Source organism: Falco cherrug, chromosome 17 (assembly GCF_023634085.1).
Source record: "Falco cherrug isolate bFalChe1 chromosome 17, bFalChe1.pri, whole genome shotgun sequence".
Taxonomy (NCBI): Eukaryota; Metazoa; Chordata; class Aves; order Falconiformes; family Falconidae; genus Falco; species Falco cherrug.
This window is the reverse complement of record NC_073713.1, coordinates 2,328,773-2,356,316: the sequence shown is the minus strand read 5'-3', so window position 1 is coordinate 2,356,316 and position 27,544 is coordinate 2,328,773. Positions and strand designations below refer to the sequence as shown.

Below are 27,544 nucleotides of genomic sequence, written 5' to 3'. Positions count from 1 at the left end.
CCCTGGCACCGGCAAACCAGGCTGACTGGAGCAATCCTGGCTGGGAGGGAGGGAGGGAGGGAGGAAAAACACCGCAGAGCTCAGTCAAATTAAGAGCCTCTGAGGGCTGGAAACATCACTGCTTGAAAGTGCTTATTCATACAACAGTGCAGCAGGCTGCGCTCAGGCACACAGCAGGCACCACAGCATAGTACACAAAGACCAGGGGCGCTGGCAAATCATTTACAATACACTGAACAGTTCACATACATTGAAAGGCAGCTACGTAGTCTCTGCAAAACCAAACCACTACACCTTGTGCACAGGTATACACCCCCCACACACACAGAGCAGACCCTGTGGGTTTTAATATACTGTTTTGCAGTCCTGCCATCAATGTGCACTGGAATACATAACGCAGATGTCACTGTTGTGCAGATGTGCAGTGTAAACAGTAAAGGGGGCCCAGCGATCCAGAGACAAACAACAGTACTTGGCACTCAACCCACCTCTAAAAAGGACCATCACAGAGAACACTCCCACCCAGTCCCGTCCTGGCATACAGGAGATGTATGTTTCAGGTATGTGTTTCTGTTGTGATGCATTCATGCAGCCACCTGCTTACACAAATCAAGGCTGACACACTTAACTTTTTATTTAGTATATTCAAATATACCAGCCTCATGCTCATCAGGGACATAAAACCCATCTTATAAGCACACCTTTTTCAGTCTCCATCCCAAGCACTGCTGTGGATATAACGGAGCTTCCACATACCTGATCCTATGCCACACAAGAAGACTATCATACCCCCTGAGTTAGTTACACTTACTAGGATGAGGGTTGTCATCCTTGTTGCACACTAGATGGATTTCCAAATACCTCCTACACTATAACGTTGATTTCGGTAGTCCAGAAAGAAACTGTAAGATATTCAGTGCAGACAGAGATGGATAAAGAGCAAATGTACACACTGTGGACAATCTACCTGCCAACTCCTCTTTTATGGAGCCACCAAATTCCCTTAACACAGCCTACTTGTGTAGCATTTTCCTACAAGTATTCATAGCAGGGGGTGGTGGTGGTGGTGGAAGCCCCAACAGCTTCATGACAGATTTTCAGCAAATCTTAAGCTGAAAAACCAGTAAAGCCTGACTTTGCAATTCAGAAAAAGTTGAATTTCCATGTTGCAGTCTCTTCACAGCAGAGGCTATCTGTAGTTCCAGCAGGGTGCAATAGCTCATGAACTTAGGAGCAAACAGGAAACATCTCCTGAGGAAGTCCACTTTTCCGAAGGGAACAACCCACTGTGACATACTTGAGGTCTGGCTTGGAGTTTGAAATTCTATAAATAGCTACAGCAATAGTCACATTAGGTCAGGGTTTGAGCTTGTCATTGCCTCCAAAAAGATACCTTACAAACTAGAAAGCATTGCTTGTTAAAAGCACTACCCAAAAATGTCACTGCCCCTTCAAATAGTCACACACTGTCACAACTCACAGCCGTTGGGGTGTCCTCCGTCTAGATACATTGTTGTGGCTTTACTACAACATTACAGTTCTAGCTTCACACTAACCAGAGCAGACTCACCTCTGAAAGATTCATGATAACTGAAAAATTTACTTACTCAAGTACCCATGCAGTGGGAACAGGGTGCTCAGAAGGCTCAGACAGATTAGTTAACTAGAAAAGGTACGTGACCTGCAGGCACAAAACGCAACATGCTACCTGCGAGGCACCACTTCAGCTGTTTGATTCTCCCATATGACAAGAACAAAAAGCCTACAGGCGTCGGGCAAGCAGTAAAAAAAAAAAAAAAAACAAAAAACCCACAAGCAAAAAAACCAATCCCTGTGCCTCTGTGAAACATACGTGCAAAGCAAAACTTATTAGTAACTGAACTAGTGGGAGTGAAAACTGGAAGCAACTCGGGGAACTTCATGGGGAGAGAGAAAGAACTGCTACAAATAATGCCAGCAAGTAAGGAAGAGATAGTTCAACTGTTATGGACCTTCATGTACAGATGGCCAGGAAGGTGTGCCAGATGGACAAACTCCTGAATCCTTTCTGAAGTCAGCAATGTTCTGGAGCTCTACAGCCTCTCCTGTCAGAGAAAATCATATGAAATCACACCACCTGCAAGCTAGGGCACACCTCCATTTCCCCAGGAAAAAAAAAAAAAAAAAAACCAAAACCAAAAACACACACACCAAAAAAAGAAACCAAACCACTCAGGAGGGACTCCCTCTTTGCTGCAGCAGCTGGGAAGTCACATGAGACTTCATTTCCAGAAAAAAAAAATGCATTTCAGAATCTTGGCATCATGGGAGCTGTAGTCACACTGTACAGAACGAAGTGCTTGTAGTAACCCATTTCTTTCTAAGCTATGTGAATGCAGTGCTTGTCACAGCATGCAAGTTAGAACTTGGGGTCTTGGGAGAACAAAATAGACCAGCATCACAGCAGAGAAGCAGTATCTCCAAGCAGCCTGGAAGAAGAGAAAGGAGAGAAGCTCCTCTCCGTCAAAAGGTGAAGAAAAATAATGCCCTATTAGAGGCTCTGGGGAGCAAGAATACTATTGTGTAAGGAGAAAGAGGGTCAGTGTCAGGAAGGTGGAGAAACTGGGATGATTCAGATTGTTACTGCTTCTTTCTTGAAAAGTATTATAACAGAAGAAGGCTGCTGCTTTCACAGTCTTTTGGCTCTTTTTGCTCTCATTGTCTTGCATGTTTGAACTTTTAACCTTCCATTTGCTAGAGATGGTGCAATCATCTCACTCCCCCCCCAAAGAAAAAAAAAAAAAAAAAAAAAGAGAGACTCATCATTCACTCTGAAAAGGGGCAAGCTAACAGAAAACTTCATGACTCATGGCATGCTTCATAGACAAATTCCTCCTTGGTTTGAAATCATCAGGAAATGAAAAGCCATCTTCTAATTTTTACCTTCCTTCGTAAATAGCTGGCAGCCACCAGCAAAAAGGCAGCAAGACTTTATTACCTTGAGCTGAAATATTATGGCCCGATCATCTCCCTTTTCATTTAGGTCAAGATATTCTAAAATAACTGATGGCATGAAATAAGTCACATCACACCATAGCCCAACACCTTAACAGAACAAGATTTTCACTCGGGATAATGCTGAACATCTGGTCTCTCAAAATCAGAGTACTTCAAAGTGCCTAACAGCCAAGACACTTAGGATCCTTTGTAAATTAGGAGCCTTTTAAGTGTATCAAGCTGATTCTTTATATGGAGTCCAATAGCTTTCATTCTTTGGGCTGGCACTGCCTCAGGATAATCTGTACACACATGTAGGTAGCACACCAGAGAAACAAAGCCCGTGTACACATCTGGACCCATGGGGTGTATAATGCAACATCCTATCCCAAGCAAAAACCTAGTCTCGCATGTTTTAGATAAACAGGCCAAAACCTTGTAGCAAGAACATACAGCACAATATTTTGGCTTAAAGAATAAAAACCTTAGAGGAATGACTGCAAATTCATGAGAGGAAGAGAAAGGCCCTGGATCCTTCATTTCTGAAACCTGAGACAGAAGAAAGCAGCTAAAGCAGAGGCTCAAGACCCACTTCTTAAACACAAGCTTCCAGTTCGCAGAGAAGCATTTCGCATCAGCAGTGAAAGCCTCCCACAGTCTGAGTCACTCACTACCTCTTGCATGTTCAAGGGGTCTTCCAGTAGCAGTGGCATCACCAACAGGGTAGAGCAAAGGATGGCAGCCTGCATATAGGAATACAATACACAGAGAATGCCTGTTTCTCCCACACTGTCACATACCAGAGTTACACTTCATTGGGGAACCCAGAATAAAGATTCCTGAGGGGTCTGATACATGGCAGGCGCTGCACAAAGCAACAGCCTGCTCAAGCTCGCAAAAAGAAGTCTGAGCACTTACATGTCTGAGCCTGAAGCAAAGATTCTTCTCCAGAGTAGAGAAGTAATGAAATCTTACAGCGCTGGAAACTTAGTTAGACCCTTATGCCTCAAGCAGGCCTGTATTACATATAGTCTGCCATTTAAACAAGAAGGGGGTTGGGAGAGAGAACACACAACAGAGCATACTACAACCAAAGGTTTGTGCCAGGGTACTTATGCAGGAAGGGAAAACAAGCAGCAGATAAGGCTGAAGTCTTAGATCGAACTTGCAAGAGAACAGAAAAAAAAAAAAAGCAGAGGGGCTCAGGGACAGACCTTATCTAGTACCATTGCAATGCCTGACCTTGTCAGGATGCATGGTGCGGGTGGGGAGACACATGCTGCCATCAGTGAAATGCACAACAAATACTCTGCAAAGACCAAGAAAGAAACTGATGGGAAAAACAAGGAAAGAGGAGAAGGAAAAGAAGAAACGCAGAGGTCAGTGAGCACTCACACGGTTACAGTCATCTGCAGAAATGGGGAAGCCTGTCCAAGTGCCAATGTGCTCCCCAGCAATCTGAGGAAGCGTCACTTCAGCAGCAAGGGAGCAAACACTGTTGAACTGAAAGAGGAGGGAATCCCAGCTTGGTCACACACGCACAGTAGTTTTGGGGAAAAAGCAGCACAGAGCGGTGACCTCAGAATCCACAGTGGAAAGATGTAATGCCACCATTGAGACAGTTCTAGGATGGCTTTTATTGCTATTGTTGTAGTCACTGCAGTTTGGCCCCCGAGGTAGGGAGCAGTGACTAGGCTGATGAGAAGGCAGAGCGCTATGGAGAGATCTCCAAAGAGCTTGATCTGCGCAAGAGGCACTGGTCTCCTTCCTCTGCTCTCAGATTTCTTCCACCACAGGCAATTCAGTTTTAAAGGCACAGCTGCCTTTTAAGTTTCTTCCTGATGTGCTGCTACTATGGAATAAGATGCAAAAACCCAAGAGAAATAAGAGTTATCTATTAAAAACAAAAAGAATTTGAGGTTAATAATTACCGGAATGAAATTCAAGGCCAGAATTAACCAACTGCCATTTTTCTTGCACTAGGCTGCCCAGTACCAGGTGGAAGCGTGTTAGCTTTTCCCAAGTCTCTGGAAACAGGGGGAGAAAAACTGGTTTGAGCATCAACATCACTACCAGTTTTCTTCTTCATGAGAAGCATGAGTGTCTAGCTCAGAAGAAAGCCAGAGCGTGGCTTGCAGAGGTAAAGTCCACAAAAGAATGTTCCAAGCTCAGCTGACCCTTTGCAAGTACTTTTTCTGCTCTTTGCCTTTTCCGCTAGGACTCTGATCCACCGGTAAATGGAGCAGCCTGAACAGCCCAGTCTGAGCTATCAGGTCACCGCAGGACCCTGTACGCTTTCTGCTTGATGATTAAGGTGCTGCCCCCACCCCCAGCCTTCTCCCACCAACAAACCAGCACCAATTAACACTTCCTCCCAGAGACACACAGATGAGCTTCTCTTACTGTGTCCAATGCTTTGCTCAGTGGAGTTAGAACCTCAGGGTGGACAGAAGGTATGTAAAAAGAGGCTGGTAAAATATAAAGTTACAGCATGGTCTTTGTAACTTTTTGTGTTACAAATGTAGGGTTTTTTTGTAAAATTTTTTTTTAAACTTTTTTGTAAAAATTTTGTTTTTTATAAAAACCAAAATGTCTTTGTAACATTTAACTACCTCATACATTAAGTACCTACACTTTGTGCTCCGCATTTCCGAAGAGTCTTATTTCTTATGGTCATAGAATGCAACAAGAATTAAGTACGTACTTACCATCACCACATAATTCCCCCCTCCCCACCCAGTGTTGTTTCTACCTCTTAATTTTGTATTGCAACTCATTTTGAATGCTTGGTCTTACCCCATGTAGACAGACAACTAAAAACTGTAAAGATGCACGTATTTTCCAAGGTAACCATTACAAATACTTGCATACGCCAAAGAAATAACACTAAAAGTATGGAAGAGACGACGATACAGTGTTTATGCGCTGACTCTAAAGTTCAGGAAAAGCTGATTTGTTCAGCAACTCACATTGAGAGCACCCTGTACAACAGATAGTAGTTATCTTTTATAAGAGTAGGAGGATGTTTCAGCAAGCAAATCCAAAATAATTTGAATTCCCAATTCAGACAAGTGCCCTTAAGATTTTGGGGAAATTTTTCTGTCCCTGCAGAAAAGCAAGAAGAAATATCCCGCACTGAGCAGCTGGGTTTCAGAAACAGCTGATGACTGCACTGTAAACAAGGGCCTGTAAAGGTCTCTGTGAGGGCAGCAGCACATGCATTCCAAGCTGAAAAAAAAGCTATTCCCAGCTCCCCTTCCACCACTCATATAACCTGCCACAGTCTCAGGGGAAGCTGAGGCAGCAGCACGGGTCAGCAGCACTTTCTCCTCCAGCTGCAGTCTGAAGCTTAGGCAGAACGATCAGTCTCCCTCTGTGCATTCAGCTTCCCTAAGCAATCAGCTAGGAAGCCAGGGCTGTGAACAGCGATGCCAGCTCCGATTTAGATATAGTATGGTCCCAGACTCTCAGAAAATTGAGGTGGGAGAACTAAAAAAAAACAAACCTATAAAATATAAGCCTTCAGTTTCTGCCCTTCAACATATGCCAGTCCTGTCTGTCAGTTTATCGACTCAACAAGCGGGTTTTAACTTACTTATCCCTGCAATACTTCTCCCCACCTAGTCACTTGAGCACTTACCTTTTCTATGCCTGCTGCATTATCAAATAAGTCACTATAAATTAGATCTTACTCCATCTCATCTCCAGGATTGTTAGGTAGAGCTTGAAAGTTTTGAGCTCTTATTAACAATCAAGGCAGATTAGAGCTGTAGCAATTTAAGATTAGAGCTGTAGCAACTTATGTGGCTACTGCCTCGAGACATCTTTCTCACTCTGCTGCTTGAAATTAAACCCCAGCACTAAGGGTGGCAAGAGACACCAGGTACTCCTTACAGACACCATGACCAGCGACTCAGTCCGCCAACTTGAATAGTCAACAGTAGCACCAGCTGAGACACCGCCTGGTCCCCTCCTCAGCTTGGATGTCTGGCATCACATTTTAGCCTTTTATTGTTGATTATTAAATAGATACACAGGCCTCGCTTCCACCTCCCAGGCAGTATTCTTGTTGCAGCACAAGCAAACTAGCAGGCTGCAACAGGGCTTTACTGTTGGTCAGATTCTACTGTCTGTGCTGCATCTCCTTCCTCCAGAGGTCAGACCACACTGCTCCTCCTCCATCAAACACCCCCCCCACACACACACACACCCCCATCCATCCTCAGGGCTATTTAACCATTTAGCAGGAACAAGCTACACCTGCACATCGTCCATGTCAATCAGCCCGCTGCCTCTGAGGCAAGGCCACAGCTGCATGTTATCAATGCTCATCAGCCCACTGCCTTCATTCCTCTACATATTCTGGAGAGCGAAATGTCTTCTTCAAACTGGCTTTTTGGCTCCAAAGCTCCACGAAGCAGCTAAAGGACAAGTTCTGTTATCTGCATTCTCCCGTACTGTATGTCTTCTCTATCAACTGACTGTTGGCTTAAATATACAGTTGCATCTAAGATCTTCTTTGGCTTCCACATAAATAGCACACCGGGTCCCAGACTATGACCAGGAATCCCAGGCACTGCTGTATACAAATATTACAAACAGATTTCGGTAACATGACAAAGTAGATTTGCAGGTATTTTGCCTGGGCAGGGGGCACAGAAGAGACCTGGCTGAAGACTGAAAATAACACAGAACTCCAGAATATTTGAGATATACATTTGATGTTTGCCCAGCTGTCTCCCTAAACACACACACACACACACACACACCCCAAGGAAAAGGGGTTAGAAAGGAACCTGAAGAGCTGTACGCCATCCAATCGTGTTTTATTTTAACACCACCTATGGATTAGTGCACTGTATTAATCAGTCATACCACATAAGATGGAAACAAGGAACAATGTACTTTTAGAGCTTTTCTTCGCAGTGGGAGCACCAGGTGCATTCACGATGTGACTCATAGGTACATCTTGGTTTCTGATGATACCTCAGTTAAAATGTTCCCAAGCATGAAGAAAGGTAGATTTCTCTGACAGGAAGACAAAGAGGTATTGCCTACACAGTGCCCTTTTTGAGGAAACGTTGCACTGATTTCTAGCATCAGTTTGTTTCTACAAGTGCTGTCAAGAAGAGATCACTGGGTACAGTTAAAATTCCTAGATCCTTCAAGTTTGGAGCACATGCAATAAAATAGGAAGGACAGTTACAGTCCCTAGCTGTTTCTCAGGCCACACCCCAGCTTATGTTGGCATCCTCATCAAAAGGGATACGTTCTACACCTTGGGAAACGCTGGCCTAGAGCTTTTAAGTACAAGTCCGCAATACAGGTTCTACAGCAGTCACTCCCTGCATCACTGCATAAACCTGGCTACACACTAACAGAAATAAGCATCAGGCTCCCTAGAAAAACCCTCACTTCTCTGCATCTTTGAAACCTCCTAGCTCTGGCTGTGAGAGGCTGAGATCAGTTAAGTTCTCAGACTCTCCAACGGCTAATTTCATCGCAGGATTGAAGTTTTAGTGCTGCAACAGAAGACCACAATGGCGTTGTCTGTCTTTATTGATCTTCCCCGTTATTTGGGTCAACAACTGGACAGCTTTCAGACAATCTCAAGAGGCCCTAAAACAGGCTTAATGCCAATACGTTCCCTCTCAGAATGCCCTCCTCCTTCTCCACATTTGGTACGAAGCGGAAGGAGGTGTAAGCAGAACAAATCTAAATTAGTCTTCTGAACAACCAGGCTCGCTCTCAACAGCCAGTTGGCATCTCACAGCAATGACTACTTGAAAAAAGCCTTGGGTAGAACATGCGAGCAGGCAAACAAAGTTGGAAGTGTGATACATTCTGCACCACAGCCACTGCGTGACTGCAGCGCTCCTTGGGGGATATGAGTTAGCCAAACCTGGGTACTTCTAAGCAGGTTAGTTACACCAGGAGACCCTGTCCAAGGAACACAGGGATATATCTTTGATTAGCTCACGCCAAACTATAGGTAACAGCATGCTCTTCAGCATCCAGTTGGTAGCCTCACTCCCTCAGACCTGCTGTTAGCAACTCCGGGAAGGCTCCGAGGCACAGTGAACGTTTTGTTGCAAGGTGACACCAAGCAAACTGCTCAGCAGCTGACAGCATACTGCACAAAAAAGCCTGCTAGCAAGGGCCAAGGAGGCTTACATACAGAACTGGAGACCTATGAAAGGGGATGGTTAATTATAATGCATCCCAGCCTCCTACCCCCTCCTCTGCCGCTTCTCCACATGCTTCAAGATAGCTGTGCTGCTGTATTATTCTGAGAATCACAGTGCTCCCGGAGGATACAGAGCTGATGGGGTGACCATTACTTAAGGTCTGCAAGTGAAGTGGAGTTACACAACAAACTTCTGCTCTTGGGAACAGGAAGGAAGGGTAAGGAGTCTGCCCAGTGTCTCAGATAAGGAGAAAGAGGGACATTAAAACGCCTCCTCACCTCCTCCTCATGTTCTCGAGCATCACGAGCTAGTGACGCAGCCATGTGAGGTCTGTCAGACCTCCTCTGCATTCAGTGATCTGAAAGGCACATTGGGGTTTATCTAGTCTTAACTAACACTAGCCCAGCAGAGACAGAACTGATCAGGCAATGGAGAAGCAAGATCCACATCTTGGTTTGTCCTGCTCTTACCATCCAGTGTTAAAGTCATGCCTTTTCTTGTGAAGTTATATTACTGATCTGTACGGGGGTTCTCCCACCACAAGCTCTGTCTCAGAGCTAACTTTTTAGAAGGGAAATAGACAGATATCATTTTGCCATGACAGCTTGAAAGAAAGGGCCAAATTCTAAGAATTACTTCTTTTTAGTGATGTTAGGAATTCACACAATCTGTTTTACTTATTGTCTGAACAAAACCTATCCACGATGTCAATGAAACTGTCTCATGAGTGGCAATCAGCTAATGCCCAGAGGTATGGTATTAAACTACATTACTACAGATACGTAAAATAACCCTGTTCTCAAGTTTGGTCTGAACTCTTCAAAGCTTCAGGCTCCCATGCACCGAGCAACCACCGCCACCAAGTACAGGAAGAGGCACAAGGAAGCCAGTTAATCCTGCAAGGTCTTCTCCTCATCTCTGGCCCCAGTAAGAAAGAGGAGAGAGATCTGTCCTTCCATACCCCTCACGGTCATGGCAGGGGGAACAACAGGGACTATGGCCCTTGCTTCAAATCTAAGTGCTCTCAACTCAGTCTCCTTAACATAGAAAGGGAACAGGAATGGAGGAAACTGCAAGCATAGCACAATTTTGATGAATCAAATCCAATACTGACTTTCTACAAAAAGAACAGCCTTACCTCCACTGACAGCAGAACATAGGCATACTATGCAATTAACAGCAGCCCATCTTCTAAAGAAAAAACAATGTTGGCATATGAGCAGATGACATTTCCATTCACAGTAACTCTACTGACAGTAGCCAATCTGGCATTCCAAGTGGAAGAGACCTGATCTTAAGCTGCTCTTGTCTTTTACAGCAGAGAACCTATCCTGGGGAAGCAGGAACAACCAGAAGGTGAGGGGAAAAAGGATACTAGCTCCAAATCTAAATATTAACCATCTTTCCTACGTGACAGATGAGACTTGTGCCATTCTGGGTTAACTTTCTATTTAATATTAAGTCAAACTGACTCAGAGTTTGAAGGTAGATGCAAATCCAGACTCACCCTAAGTTATTGCAAGAGCATCAAGGTTCTTTTCTAGGACCCTCTGAGAGCTCATCAGCCTCCAAGTCTTCTCCACAGCAAGGTCTTTAGCACCACTTTTGGAAGCCTCCCTAAAGATGATACATGAGGCGTCCATCCATGACTGATAAAAGCTACTCAGCTAAAGCTACTCAGCTATTTGACATACTACTATTAGGACCCTTCCTACCAAGGACTCAAAACTCGGGCATCCCTTACAGCTAGCACTGCTGGAAGGAGTAGTGAGCTAGTCTCCCCTGATCTTACACTCGTACTGGAAAGCAGCAGCTGGCTTCTACTTAGCCATCACCTTTAAAACAGTATCCACTCCCTTTTAGTCCAGAAAGCTTTTCTCCTTCATAAAGCAGGAGGCCAGTACTACGCTGCATGGGTTGGCATAGCTCAGGTGACAGAGATACTGCACTCTGCTCCTTGCAGAATCATCACATGCAGACACACAAACAGGTCCCTGGGCTCTGTTAGCCCCTACCCTCCCCTTCCAGGAACAGGCCCAGCATGCATGGCCACATTTTGCTCTCTGTTCTCACCAGTCTATCTTCAGCTGCCCTAAGCAATGGAAAAAAACCCTCCACTCTCCCTGAAGCCGCAGAGGTAGCAATCTTCGCTGTGCCTTAACTTGCAGGCGAGCAGGGCACAGTGTGTGTGTTAGCGCCAGCCTCTTTGTATCAAGGGGAAAGGGACACAGGCTAGGAAGATGCAGCATAAGCAAGCCCTGGGTACATAAATAAAATATGGAATTTACCCTGACCTCTTACACACACCCCAAGGATGTTGTTTTGGCACATTTCTAAAGTCTGACTTCTATGATCTTTATACAACTTCCTGGGAATCCAAGCAGCCAACAGATTTTCATAAACTTGTCTATTTCTTAAGATGTTCCCTAATCTCCTTGCAAGCTCTCTTTTGTGATTTTTGGTCCATTATTTGAGAAACCCTTATTAGCTTATGCAAAGGAAAACCAAGCCCTGCAGGCCTGGATCTAGTAGAATGAGGTACTGCACAGATTAAGAGCTTAATTAAGCTGCAGCCAAGATGTAGGACATCGCAAACTTGGAAATACCTTAACATACCTAACTGTTTTTCCCCATTTCCTCTATTTTGATATGATCTCTAATATAAGTTTTGATTTACATTTAATTTTTTTAGTTAACTATTTTTATATATCTCTTCTGAACTGCCACTCACTTTCCACCCCTCCATTTCTCCATAGCCAGATACTCTCCACCCCTGTATTTTCTATGCTCTCCTCTCCAACAGTCTGCCTCCTCCTTAGACTGAGTACGAGTCTAAGGGCTGATTTTTCCTCTAGTTCAGTAGCTTAACTTTTAATTAAAACATACTCTGCATCCTAAATTTGACGGCTACATCAGTGTCATGACAAAGAACAAGTCCTTGGATCAAGCAGAAGCAGGCTCATGAACTTGGACTTAATCTAGATGAAAGCTCAAGGCAATTCACACATAACCTTGTCTTGTTACAGTGATTACCGAGTCTGTTGCGTGCACACATCATCCCCAAATCTCTGGCTGTCTCCACCCCAACCGTACCTACTTTTGGAATCACTTTAAGTCAAGCTGCTATTGCGAGCACAATTATTTGGACACTCAGTAACTCAGTTCTGCGTGTCTTGGTACTTATAGAGTTGTGGTGTTTCAGCATCTGAGCAACTGTCACTTAACTCCCCACCTCTATTTCCCTGTAAGGCAAAAAAGAAATTCTCTGTATTTCATAAAGAGGAACATGAAACGACTCACCAAACTCACGCAGGCAATCGGAGAACAAGAAGCTGAGCCCTAAGTTCATACAAAACTGACTTGTGACACTTTCTAGCCTGTCCCACTAACTTCCCCCTTCTGTGGCTCTAAAAATACCTATAAAGCACAGAGTTACCCCAAATATAAAATAAATACCCCAAAATAAAATCTGTATAGGCTCCCTCCCAGCATAAACCAGGCACGTTAAACACACAACAACTTACATGACTTTGCGGAAGGAAAGCTTTTTCCTCAGAGAAGATACACACAGATGGCAGACCTGCTTCGCTGCTGTGCCGCAGGATGCCTTCTCAGGGTATGGGTTCTGGCCCATGGCAGTACTTGACAATGTACAGGCCACCAGCAGCACTCACACCTCAAGAAAAAGAATTGCTAGGGAGCACCGAATGCATCTGCCAGCAGCAGGACAAGATTCTCAGTCTTCTCTGAAAAGACTTGAGGGTCGGAGCATGGTCCTTGGAAATCTGTCACTGAAGTTAACTCCACTAGCAGCACCCCCAGTACCATCTTTTACAGTAAGAGCAGGGTAGAGTTCAGATCTCAGCTGTGCCTAGTCCAGATTTCAGCCATCCTCAGCTATGTATTCCTCTCCATTTTTTTTTTAATCTCAGAGTCACCTTAGCAATTCAGCATCCCTTTACTTTTGGCCAGAGTAGCTTCTTTCAGCACTTCCCCAGATGTACTGAGGTTGGTGCAGATCCTCATTTGCTCTCTGCTCTCATCCTCCAAGTGCAGCACACGCTGCTGTGATAACAAAGGCAGTGTGCCAACAGAAGGTACACCCTTCAGTATATGCCACATGGTTTCTTGCTTTCCCTTCTGCCCTACTCAGCTCAGCTTTTGTCACAGCTTACAGGACTGCTGAAACCCTGGGTGGCTGTGGTTTTGTTTGGCATTTTAAGTGGGTTTTTTGGTTGTGTTCTGTTTTGGTTTTCCCTTTTTTTTTTTTTTTTTAAAGAGCTGCTGTACAACATTCAATTGACCAAGTGATCAGAACTGCCTGTAGGTCTTTGTATCAGAAGCAGAAAATTCCCAACCTGTGGGTGGAGGACCTTTTGTTAGTGGTCGAAAATACCACTATAAGAGCAGTAAGACAGACCCTCCTCATTCAATTTTCACAAGTCCAGCAGACTCAAGATGCCTCAGAAAAAACCTTCAGCTTTGTTAATAGGAATAGTAAATAGCAAGCTCCCAGTGGTTTTGTTAGCCTGCTCACTAGTTCATGTCCAGCTTCACACCTTACATAAAACTCAAATAGCATACGAGTTATTTTCTGGTTAATTTTCTTAAGTCCATGCCACCAGGAAGGCTATACACCAGTGGAGCCTAATGTAATTGCATTAGCAAAGGAGGAAAAAAACCCGAAGTAGCAAAGGCAATTTGCTATCCCTCATATGGATCATTCTCGGATCAGTATCCTCCATGAAAACAAAAGTTACTTGCAATTAAATCCTGGCAGCAGCAACATTGCTGGTCCCCAATAAGAAAGGTCAGCAGGCTCAACATCACCCTGGCTCTGCATAAATAGGTCTGAGATCTGATTGTGCTGCACCTAAAACATGTCCCTTCCGGACAGGAAGGTATTCTTAGCACCAGTCTGAAGGCTCCAGTTTAGTTTACATCTGAAGCAGCCAACACTTCCAAATGATTCCTTTCTTGCTATACCCAGAAATCCCCCATCCAAGTATTAACTAATAGTGTTTAACCTGTGAAATCCCAGATCAAATGGTACAACAGCATGCACTACACAGAAGCAGCCCAGGTATGACTTAAGTACCCATCTGCTTTGCTGCCACATTCTTTGTTTCCTGGTTGCAAACACCACTCCCCGCTAGTCAATTATGCCAGGCTCCGCAGTACCAGAGAAATTGATAATTGAAGTGAAACATACGGAGGAGTGCTAATTCTGAGCCAAACTCTGTTGGGATATTAATTAGCTCTTCAGGTCAGGATGTTCTCTCAAGTGAGTCAGTTCCTCAGATGCCTACTCAGCTGCTACTCAGTCTTTTCAGTCCATTAGCCTTTGACATCCTAGCAGGGAATCTGAGTTCACTAAGCATTTGCCCTACTACAGTTAGTAAGAAAGAACACTGACCTCAGAGACAGCTTATGTGGAATAACTGAGTAACAGACCTGAAACAACCCTCTTCTGAGGGACCATGCCCAGACACAAGCATGCAGAGCGCAGGACACCACGTTCAGAGGCTTCTTGTAATCCACCACGCAGCAGCACGAAGGAATCTCAGCATAGGCCCTGCTGTGGGCTCACTCTAACCCTCAGTCACAAGATCAGCTGAGTAAAATGCAACATAACTCCACTGTGCAATGCAGTAACAAAATAATGGGTATTTCAGAAACCAAAGTCCAGGTGTAACACTGGATCCAAGGATGTTAGTAGGGAAAGAGGCCTGCAGGAGCAGGCCCAAGATAAAAAGCTGGAGGTAGCTCAGGGCTCATAGCTCATGCACAGAGCAGAAGAAAATGAAGCAGGTTAAGGCTCAAAAGATGAACTACAAGACACAGCAAAACTCTTAATCATATGGCTCCGAGCAAAGCAACAATAATAAATCATGCACACAAGCAAGAATTCATTTTTCAACAGCTTTTGTGCCAATGCTGCAATTTGAAGCAGCCATTAATCAACCTGAAGTACAAGAAACGTAAGTTTCTTCTGGAGCTTCATGGCAGTTCTCATCCAGCTGCCATACATGGGCTCTAGATACCTCAGGACTATCACAACATATCAGAAGTTAAATACAACGGTCAAGCTAAGGCTTGGCTCATCCTTGCTGAGGACAAGAACCACATACAAAATTTCACTTGTGTATTTTCAAGGATCAGAGTTGCTAATCATCAATACACAGCAAGTTTGATGAAGCTATCTACACCAGCTACAGTTTTGGGGAATGAGTCTCGAAAGAAAGCACAGGCTACTTCAGGAGTTATTTGTTCCACAACCTCTACTTTTAAATAGATGAAAAATGCATCTTTTTAGACATTGTAAGAATGGTGTAAGACCAATGTAAATCACTTTTCTTGCCACACAACTCTGAGAAATACAGGGAAAATAAACAAGGACCTGAGCTAGCCCAGGCCATTTAATTTCACCGAGTAGTTTACAGCAGTCACCCAATTCAGCCACAGACTTACCTGTCCTCGCGCATATGAGGGCTCAGGAATCGGGACGAGTCATCATCGTGGCTGCTTTGCTGGCTGCTCTGTTGGCTGCTGCAATATGAGATGGGAAAACAGAAGCAATTAGACAGATTCATGGAAGTCCCTATGAAAAACTCTGGTTTAAAGCCCAAGAAAGAAGAACACTTCGTACTTGGGGGCGCAAAGAGAGACCAACAGAAGACAGTAAGTTCATATATGACTTACAACAGGCATGACTGGTACGAAGCCTCTCAACCTCACTTCATGCCATTTTCCTAAGAACCTTCTGAAATACAGAAGTGACCTTACACATTGCCTATACACAGTGTTTCATCGTGCCATCCCAGAACAAGGTCTTACAGCTTAACATTCAAGTATCTAACTGCTGCTTGTTTATACACCCCCCCACTTCAGGCAGCAAAACAAAACAGCAGTTAAAGCAAACCCTTACTATGGATGAAGCGGCCAACACCAAACTCCTGGTGGAGAGCTGCATGCTGAGCCCACAAGATGTCACTCTCCCCCTTTAAATGGGTGTTGGGTGTGTGTGTGTGTGTGTGCGTGTGCAACGTTTTCACTCCTGCACATCTATTCTAACGAGTTCGTCTTGGTCCCTTCTACCAGCCTCCACCTGCTCCAGGGACTCATTAGTATTTCTGATTCTCATTCCTATAGCTTCATTTCTTTGCAATAACTTTCCTTCGCGCAGCAGATAGGTCTGATTCTGCCTGCAGGTAACAGACTGCAGCGCAGAGAGCAGATATCCCTGGGCTCGCTTTAATCTACTTCGTCTGGGTACCACTGGCTACGGAGTCATGGCAACACAGCTTTAGCACAAACTGCACAGTCCCACCTGGGACACTGGGTACACCTGCCTGAGCACACAGGCTGCACTAAAAGTGCTGTGCTTCACTACTGGTAGGACCTAAACTGCTCAAATAAAACTACTCAGGTATACACATGCACGCTTGCAATCACAGTTTCTACTGCACTGTACATAATTCTGCAACACCACATTGCCCAAAGGCACAAAAATACAAATGCAGTATCAAAAAGGATCAAATTGCATCTTTTCATTTTAAAAAGCAGTAATTCTCAGCCAGTGAAATCTATTTTGGGGGGAAAACCACAGTACTAAAACACTGCAATAGTATTTTTCTGTGAAGTCTACATGCTTGTTTTGGTTGTGTTTTTTTTTCACCTGGCCTGGACCTTTTTAACCACTACAAGGAGGATCCTGCCTGCTGGAAAAAAAACACACGCTTCTGCTATGCAAGAAGCATTCTCTTAACTTCTGTTTCCATGTCAGCAATACAGTCTTTCCCTCTTTAAATTAATTTCTAAAAAAAATTAACAGACATTTTTCTTCTCTAGACATACTCAATGTTCACACAAAGAAATTACAGCTATTCTTACCTACACCTGCTTACACTTTACAACTTAACTACAGAAAGGATACCTCAAGCAGTAACAAGTGTATTGACTTGAATAAATTAAGTCCCATACAAAAAAAAAAAAAAAAGGATTACCATCACAGAATACTAACAGAGAAAATACTTGAAAAGATTTAGAAGTTTATGTATAATCTTGTCTTCATATTCAAAGGAATGACAAAACACAGCCAAGCAGGCAGGGAAGGAACTAGAACCAGCAAGCACCCCAGTGACAGATGAGAACTACACGCTCTGGTACTAAACAACATTCCTCCAGCAAATCCGTACAAGTAAATGGCTCTAACAAGCCCCCATGTTCACTTTTCAGGGATCTGAACCCTTCAGATTCTTGTCCTCCTCCCCACAAAGTATTAATTTATTTGTTTTCTTGCAAGACTGTTCATAAGTTTTAAGGTGAGCACATCACAATCCTTTAACATGACCATTTTTCTCTTTTCTTCTTAGAAAAAAATAAAAAAAAAAAAAAGGAGAGAAGTGGGAGGACTTTCTCTTCCCCCCTGAGATCAGAGTTTTTGCCAAAGACATTTGCAGTTTCCTCTGAAAAAAAGCCAATGATTCTTATTTTCAGCAGCCACCTTGATTCTGACCAGCTGCTTCTCTGAAATCTTCAAAGACTCCATCTTATTGAACGTGACATTTCTGAAAAACACAATAGCTGTCTTGGGGACCCACTTAGCATTTGAGAGACATCACACACACCTGGCACTGTCCACTTTTTACTGCCTGTTCAGAACGTGAAGCAAAAAACTGTTCCTTACTGTTAAGATAGAAAGGAGAGCAGGCTAAAGCTTATAGAAGAACAAAATCAGTATTTATGAAATCCTAAAAAAAAAAAGAAATTAAATTCACCTTTGATATTGGACGTACAAACTCACAAAACTCATGCAGCATTTATGACTTTCAGCTACAGAGTCCAAGTATGTGCATGGTGCAGAAGTCATAGGCATGCGTCTTGTGAGGACACATACACACGGTCCCACAGAGCATACTTTGCTTGTTCGACCATTCCACAGTGTATAGTTTTACCTTTTTTTTTTTTTTTTTTGCAAAAGCCTCTCAGCAAGGGGACAGATATAATTTTCTCCTCCCATACCCACATACTTAGTCATTGTTTTCTTAAGTGCCTCACTGTAAAAAGGATAATCAGAGAACCAGAATTCAATATTGGCTTCAAGCTATATATCAACAGCTTGGTAAGAATAATATACTCCAAAAAGCAAAGAAACATCTTTCCTGTACTTCTGAGCTTAATTATAGCCCAGTGAACTAGTTTGGAAGGAGCACAAAAGGAACCATGCTTCCCCTCCTAATTCAAAGGATTTATCACCCTTTTGATATGAGAAAGCACGGCAGGGACTATTCCTATCATGTGTTTCTTCACAGAAAAACCCTCCCACAAAACTTTGCCATGTCAATTCAGATCAAATATAACAAAGCTTACCAAGGGTAGAATTCCCAGTATATCACAGTCCAACAATATAGCACCTGCAATGCTGGTAATCCAATGTGAAAGTTTGCTTTTGGACAGCTATACAAGATGAACCTTAGACCTTTTCATGCTCATCCATCCAGAGTTAAACTTATTCAGAAAGGCCTCCAAATCAAGGTTTAAAATTTAATGGAATCCAAATATTGCAACATACCACCTTATCCCCTTGTCACGAGTGAACACAAAGATTACAAGCAATGCAACTCAGACCAGGAGAGAGAAATTAGTTTCTACCCACTCATCTATTTGACAGTACTCAACATGAGCTATGTTTCATGATAAATGTTTTGTACAGAAGCTTCGCAAAAGTTTATGAGCTTTTCACACAACGAAAATAACTTCAACATTCTGAATATTCAACAGTGCAGCTCTTTAAAAACCCTAAAATCTATACAGCAGTTGAAATGCAGAGCCTATTGTTTTATTTACATTTTTAGTCCATTTTAAGTTGAACTGCTTTTAAGAAGACAACGCTCCTCTGAAATGGTATAGCAAGTCACTAAAGTAGAGATAATATAAGGAGGTCAAAAAAAAGGTATGGTTTGTACTGAAGAGTAACATGGGGGAAAGCTTTTAGATACAGTCATGTCAGTTCTGTATCTGCAGAGAAGGCCAAAAGCTGGTTAAAAATCCCAGAAAATCAACAAATCAAGCTTATGACATTCCAAAGCTCAGCAATAATAAACATGAATTTGGACATGGTTAAATCTTTGGGTGCACAGGCCCAGTGTGCCCCTTTTCTTGTTTCAAAAGATGCTAGACATTACTTTAAGGCTTATACCCTGTGGTTTTTCCTCAATTCTCATGCAAACATTCAGACTTATAAACTTGCTCACTACTTTAAAAACCGATTAAGAGTTTTAAATGCAGGTTAAGCATTAATTTTAACCATTAAATCTTTGAAGAGTCTACTTCCACTGCTCCTCCATCTCACTGCTCCCAAACAATTTACCCAGGTAGCCAAGTACAAAAGAAACATTTTTCTACTGACTGAAAAACAGGCTTTCTGATCACACACACCACCAAATCTTGCTCGAATGTGGAGATAAAAAAAAAAAATCAACAGTTTTGCACCATGTGCAAGACTTCTGTTTGCTGAAGAAAAAATAAGAGTCAATTATACAGTGGAAGTTTTGTATCATTTAAGAAACAAGTGTATCTTGACAGGTGTATGAAAGAAAACAGATCCTCAAACATCTTCAAAATCAAATTTATATTTGATGTTCTACTTCTCATTTTCTTAATATCAGCTCAATTGCCAGTTCATCTTTCTATCACATCAGAAGACCCAACCACCACAGTTCTACAGAAGAATTACATTCCTAAGAATGCTTATTCTGTTACCTTTCTGTTCTACCACCTGTAATTTGTTACAAGCCTTAAATAGTTTTTACTGACTTCATGGCCCATGTACACACACATATGCTTAGATGAACATTCAGGAGACAGTTACACTAAAGAATCATCTTTTCTAATTCTTGCCAGCTGTCAATCTAGACAGACTGCAGGTACTTTAAAAAAAGTGCAAAACTTGCTTTTTTTTTGTCTTAAATATTTAAAGGCTTCTCTCTCACTTGGTCTTGGGAATTTATGAGCTATAAACTAGATTTTGTCCTATTCTTATCCTCGTGCTTTTTTTATTTTTTAATGTCTCATTTTGTTCTGAGGTTTCAGTCTCTGAATAAGGCAGAACCAAGGTCTCTTATTTTATGCATGAATAGGCTTTTAAAGTTAAAGCAGATCATCTACTAGAAGATAGGTACTTGTCCAGATCTCACAAAGTTCAGACACTCAGGTCAACGTTTGCACACTAGGAGCCTTCTGGGATTTCTATACCCTCTAGATGTGGGTGATAAATCCACTGTGTTTTTATATCTAGAGATGTGTTTGGCATATTTTTATTCAGAGAAAAAATTTTCCAGCAGTGATGCATGAATGAGGCATGCAAAGGAACAGGAAAGAAATGGCTGTTATGGAAATAGAAAATAGAATCAGTTAATGAGTTTGGAGAATTATTCATAAAAATCTGTGTCTTTCAGCAGGCTATTGTTATCCACAGCTATCAAGCAAGGTTATGAAGCTGAGTATTTTGTATTCATTTTGCTTAATTAACCTCTGTATTCATAAGGCTTTGGGTTCAGTATTAAGAATTTCAAAAAGGAAAATAACAGACAACTGACAATCAGGTATACAAATATTATTCAATTGCTTTGAGCAACTGTGCCAACAGATTTTGGAACTAAAAGCTACTAATTATGAGATTTCACAATACACGAGTATTTTCATCAACATAGATTTGGGAACTAATAGATATGCAGTTATAATCAATAGAACAGTGAACATGCATCAAGGTTTCTGTTAAAATTTACAAAGCTTTTTGGCTATTTGAACAACTCAAGAGTTCTTTTCATCCTTACAGCTGCAAGCACAAGGACTTGAGTCTACCTGCCTTAATATATCCCAAAATAATTTGGATATCTGAACAACCGCCGCCAGAAAAAAAAAGTATAGAAGTACTAATATCTGGTGAGAGTTATGGTCACTTCCAAGCTAGCAAAGAAATTACATACATTGTGCCTTTTAAATGGTATTCTTATATTGTCAAAGTCTGTATTATTTTAAGCCAGAATTTTAAGTCTAATAGAATCATAATGAAAACAGAAATTTTAGACAGTGAATTTCATGATGCACAAGTAGTCTTCATTTGAAAACTTTTGCGATAAGTGTTCTTTGCCCATCTTTCTTTGGTGACATAAACACAGAATAATAAAACCAGACTGAACTTTTAAGACTCAGGTGTGTCAGAAAAGATCCCTCAGTGTTTTCCCACAGGGGCCTTAGAACCTTGTTAAACAGTTTTATCGTTCAGTTTCACCCTCCTGCTTTGCTCATCCTTCCCAGAACACAGCCCCCCTCCTCCGATTTCTCATGAAACAGCAGAAATAGACCTCCCAGTCCCAGCTGCCTAACAGTACCTCATTGTCCTTGGCAAATTAAATTCCTGTCATCAAAAGCTCTATGTTACTATGGTTGCACGGATACGTAAATGACTGTGCCATGACAAATGTCAAGGAACTGTCAGTTGGAGGGGAAGAAGAAAAGAGGGTAAGTGACATGAATCCAGATATCACTGACCTAAGTTCGAAGGGACAACAGTCTCTCTCAGCACAAGGGCTGTCATTTGATAGACCTAAAGCTTTCAGTCTGTGAATTAAAAACCAAGAACACCTTCAGCTACACAGCTTTCCCACAGATGCTGCAAGTTCCCACTCTCAGCACACAAGTGTAAAGTTGTCAGGGGAAACATATCCTTAACACTGAAGGCACCAAGCTAACATCAGGCTTTATTCAAAAAGTTAAGGAGGATTCATGTTCAGCAAACTAGTTGCTGGACTGAGACCAAGCCCTATGGGAGGCAGGTACCACAACATGTCAGGGACCACAGCACCTTTCTGTTCACATAACCCTGCTCCATCTAAGGACTGACTCTGAAGGAGTTTCTCCAAAGCAGCAGGCACCAAGCGCCCTGCTTCTGCACACATTTCACTGAACTTGAGATGAAGATATGGAGAGGCAAGAGGAAAATTTGTACCCAAGCTTATGTAGTGAATCAGTGCAACAAATGGAAGGCAGACTTGGAAGGCGAAATTTCAAATGCCTTTTTTAACCTAGACTTAGAGCATGCACTACCTGGAGCCTCATGTTGGCAGTATTCCTGAGAACCAAAGGGGCAGTCCTACTCCAGACCTTCATATCTTTTTATTAACTCGATTTCATAGATGGGGGGATGTAAAGCAATGTTTACAGTCTAAACCCATTAGTAATGGGCAAAAAAGATAAGGGGAAAAGATAGTTGTGAATATCATGTAGGCCATCACCATAATTAGTACAAATTGTGTCCTTTGCAGTCATATTCAGAATTGGAGAGTCAGCGTGAACCTGTAGTAGTCACCTTCTCTCCCTGCTGGAAAGGCTTACAAGGAGCAGGACAGGCAGGTTTTCTCCTCTCACTGCATTCATTTTACAAATGAAAACATCAACCTTCACAGCTGTCAAGGCAAGCCCTTCCATCAACATAATATTCAACAATGAACAACAGACATCTTGATTTTCAAAACACAATCCAGTGGAAAACAACTGTGGTAACGAACACGATAATTAATAGTTAAATACCACTGACAGGCACAGTGCTGTCTAAGACATGACATTCAGACAGTCCAATGGTAAATATTTGCTGACTAGATAAGATCAACAGCATTTAAATTCCAGGCTGTTTGTAAATTACTCAATTTTGATACTCATGTGACTGATCATCCTAATCCACACAAATACTGAAAGGCAAACGTTTAAAAAGAAAATCAAACTACTGCACAAAGGCAGTAAGATTCAGCCAAAACAAAGATAAAGCTGGTGGGATTCATATTCACTTGGTACATGTTATCATAAAAAAAATGACAAAAACCCTGCAGTTACAGCAAACGGTACATCAGTACTTTTCATAAGAGATACACATGCCTCAAAAAAAAAAAAAATCAGTTCACTGTAAACAGAAATTAGGTCTTATTTGAACTTGCAGGTTCAAAAAGAAAAACAATTACATTAATAGCTAAGTTGCTACTGAGCCATCGTTCCGGCACTCTCACGTTTCAAATTAAAAAAGATATCATATAAATGGAAGTTTGTGCTTATGGACTTTCCAAAGCTACCAAAAGCAGAGAAAATGGGCTGCTTGAAGAGATCTATGAAAAAAACCTCAAACTTTTCCCATTTTTGCTTTAAAGATGCAAAAGAGTACGTATACCCAACTATGTATTCAAGTCCCAAATTCAATCCACAGGATATTCACACATCACTCACAGTGCTTCCATTTTCTCCAGAAATCAAAGTTTTAAATAGTTTAAAATATTAACAAGGATAGACATTCTAAACACTTGGGACAGTATTAAAACACGTAACAAAATCAGTTGTGCCAACACCTCTCTCCACTTCAAAACACACCACGTTTGACATTTGTCCTCCCAAAAACCTCAGTCAACTCTAGCTACAAGCAGAACATGAGAAAGATGCGACCCATTTGCCTCTTGCATTATGAAATTCCTATGGAGCTGTCAGTTCCTTACAGAAATAAGATTTCAGCAAGAATTTTATCAAAGCTCAAAAAAGCAAAAATGAACCAGCAACCCCAGTATGCACTCATCTACCACTTCCTGCAGCAGCTTGCTCCATTTCTGACAGAGAAGCCCTACTTCCTCTCCTCTGACCTAAAACTGAAACATGTGAGATGTTCACGAACACCAGAGAAATCGAGGACTACAACTTTTATGAAGTTCCTCATTTTGCAGCTTCTTGGAATTGTGTGGCATTAAGTGAATGAAACCTTAATTCACCAAGCCTTTCTAGTCCTCTCTTTAATCACAAGCAGCACAGGGCTTTAACAGTTTTCTGTTCACCAAATATTTTTTCTAAGCATAGTAAATACTGCCACTAATATTATTTAGACAGTCACCTTGGATTGCATTTCCATAACGTGAGGCACTATCGCCTTTAGTTGTGTAGCTGCTGCCTTTTTTAAAAAAAAACAAACAACAAACATTTACCAGTTAATTTCTCCCCCTCTCTTCTGGAAAAGAATCACATCACTATCTCAGGCTTCCACGAGAGCTTTTTCCTCCAGAAAACACCACAACATGTGTAGAAGGAAGATGAATGACACACTGATTTATTTCTAGAAACGTTGAGCTAATTTCGTTTTTAAGGAAAGCAAAAGCACTATGAACTACTTGAAATTAAAGATTCCTTTTTATAAGAAAATTCAAAATATCTAAAATACTTACTGTTAAACAATAATTTTAGCATAAGCTCCGACAAATTGGCAGTTCACTGTTAACTGATGTATCTCACTAGGGTGACCAAGAGACTTAATGAGTAAACTTTTTTCCTAACTATGAAAACAGTTATGTTACCTTTTTCTGCCGCAGGATGTGAACAGTAGCAGTCACAGAGCACATTGCTGAACAGTGCTAAAGATTCTCCTAATGTGTCATGTTTCGTATCATCAGATAGACTATGAATATTTCATCTGTAAAACCTCCATGGTTGTGTCTCCAGCAGCTCAAGAAACTTCCCAGTCCTCAGCACATACCCTTTTCTCTAAGATGATGGAACGCTTCTGATAATATACCTCATTTTTTAACATCTTGCATTAGAGGCATTTTAGGGCATAGGTGAGTCTCTCTCTTTAGCTGAACCTGTCACTTAGGATTTCAGTGTCAAGAGTTTCCAGCAGAAGATCAAACTGAGTACATTCATCTTTAGAAAGGTCACAAGCTACAGCACAATCTATGCCCCACTGATCCAACAAAACCCACCAGTTTTACATTCTTTGGGGCACCAACATTTTGCTTTTCATTATTAACTAGTCTGGATGCTACCATTGACTACACAAATGTTTAGGACAAGCATTAACAGAAGACAAACAGGGTGATCTTTGACAGCTCAAGGGAAAGGGAGCTCTAGGGAAGAGCTGCAGGCATTGGGACACAGCAGCTTCCAGGACCTCCTGCACAAGCAAATTCAGCAAGGAATAACGACGAGTAAGAGATGGGTCAAACATCTTACCATCCTTGGCAGTCTGGCTTCTTTCTTCTCACACTAGGGGAGCGTATTCACATTACCACTAGTACCATCTTTACCCAGTACGAATGTCTGATGGGAAGGTGTTCAAAGAACGGAAGATGTACCCTACTTCACCTATTTCAAATGTACTGGTGCTGAGCATACACACAGTCTAAGTCAGGCAATGGCAGTGCAGGGCTCACCTGTTTACTCCCAGCTTCTTCCAACAGAAGGGCAGAAGCACAGGATATCATTCCAATGCCGATCTTGGGCCAAAAAAAAGAGCAGTCCCTTAAGCCCGAGTGATCTACCCTCTCAGTTCTTGCCTCACACATCAAGCATTACATGCAGCTCCAGAGATTATTAGCAAGAGTGGCTTTAAAGTAGTAAATAATAAATTAAAGCAGATGCATTTTTGATGTGAGACTGTATGTTCATTACATGCATAGCAAAATGCTAATAGATTGTATCCACTAGTCTGCAAGGAAAGAAATATCATCATGGCTTAAAAAATTTGCACACTTTTGCACAGAGTTCATACTTTATAAAGCTGCATCAGGTAAAAAATTTTCATCATCACCTGGGTAGCAAACGATGGAGGAGCTGTCTGCATCCCTTATGAAAATCATCCTATTTATGACGCGTATAGGCCCCCAGAGCATCAAACTTGTAGGTTAGATCATCATGCTTTCGTACAAGGATCAGTTACAAGGAAACTTCTGCCCCTGAGAAATGGCTTCTTCCTGCTCTTTCACCTTGAACAAAACCACATCATAGGCAAGCAAGGCTCTTACATGTCATCTCTGCTGGTTAATGACAAGAAATAAAACAGTCTCTCTTCTGCTCTCACCATCAGCCACCTAACAGCTTTTAGAGAACCAGCAGGTAAACAAACTTTACAATTACCCAGGCTGTTAAAAACTAACCAGTGATACAGAACATTTTGTAGGCTGGAGTTTCCAGATGAAAAAAGCAGCCAGCCTTCACCGGATCTGGAGCATTACAGACAGATTTCGAGTCCTAAAAGCATTTGTTTATTCACTTCGATGCTTACTGTATGCTAATGGTCACAGAGCTATTGCTCTTGCTTAGGGGCATGCAAGCAACACATGCATCACTGGAGTAAGTCAGCTGGTGCACAGTTTGCTCTCAGCTACCAGCTTTCCTTGGAAACCACTGCCATATAAACAGGCAGATATCTGGCCATATAATGAGACTAAAGGTTACCGGACTCAAAAAAAAACCCAAACCAACAACACAGCTTCAAACTGCTTGACAACAACTGAACTGGAAAGAGGGAGTGACTAGAAGCAAACTGCAATCACAGCTCTGGTGGGAACCTCATGCTGATGGCTGCCCCTTTACCAAATGAAATTTGGGAACCCGCATACTTAGTAGCATAGCTGCACTCCCAGCAGATGTTCAGCACACTGACCACACTGGGAATCTCGTTACAATAGTGCTACAATTAACCAGCAGGACAGGTCAAGCATCATCACTGTAGCTCAACCCCCAAGACAGGGCTCAGTGGAAAAGCCACTGGACAAAACGTTTCAGCCTTTACTCTAGTACAGTAGTCCCTGTTGCCCTTAAACAAGTGAAAAGTACAGTGACATCACTAGCACCTCTTACAGCAACATGATAATGAAACAGCAGCAAGAGCGAGCCAGTACTCTAGATGATTAAGTCTAAAGCAGGGGAAGGGAGACAGGCAGTATCTACCCGCTTTGCAGAAAGCCAGCTTTCTACCCAGCTATTTTAGAGCAAGGTTTCATATTCAACAGCCCCGGGGCATAGTAAGGTTTGCCCTACAGCACTAGCTGCTAATCTCTTCCAAATTAATGCCACAAAAACCTTTAGGGTTCATCACTCTTCCTGTGACTAACTCCCCACAGATTCTGCTTTCTCCGAGTTGTTTCCATGCCTGCTGAGTTTTGAAAGCCCAGTGATGACCTCTGCTTTCTGCAAACCCAGAGGCTCAGCAGAAAGCGACTGGCAAACTGGTCCCCCCCACCCCCCCACCATACCCTGGACTAGATAGAGAAAAATTCCATTTGAAAACATCATGTATCCCACTGCAAAAGGGATAGATTTGGAGCATGCTGCATATGAAGAAAGGAGGCAGCATGCTAGCTTTGGTATGCTAATCATCCATCAACCACTTCAGCTTTTTTTCCAGTCACTGCTTCAAAAACATAACTAGAAGAGGTTATGGTAGAAATATCTTAATGATGAATAAGCAGAAAGCTGTCAGCATAGCCATGGAGATATCATGTGTACAAGAACAAACTAAGTTTTCTTATGCATTTGCACCAAAAGAAATGTCTTGGCCTCTGCCTCAAACA

The 27,544-nt window shown here is 42.2% G+C and overlaps 1 protein-coding gene across 6 annotated transcripts in view; it reads right to left on the bottom strand.

Annotated features, from left to right (window-relative positions):
* Positions 1-27,544, bottom strand: part of GRAMD1B (GRAM domain containing 1B) — a 141,648-nt gene that overhangs the window by 75,988 nt on the left and 38,116 nt on the right. For all 6 annotated transcript variants that reach the window (XM_055728469.1, XM_027806719.2, XM_055728465.1 and 3 more), the window contains exon 2: positions 15,636-15,713. In XM_055728469.1, coding sequence (XP_055584444.1) covers positions 15,636-15,713 — 78 coding nt within the window. The remainder of the gene's footprint in view (positions 1-15,635; positions 15,714-27,544) is intronic.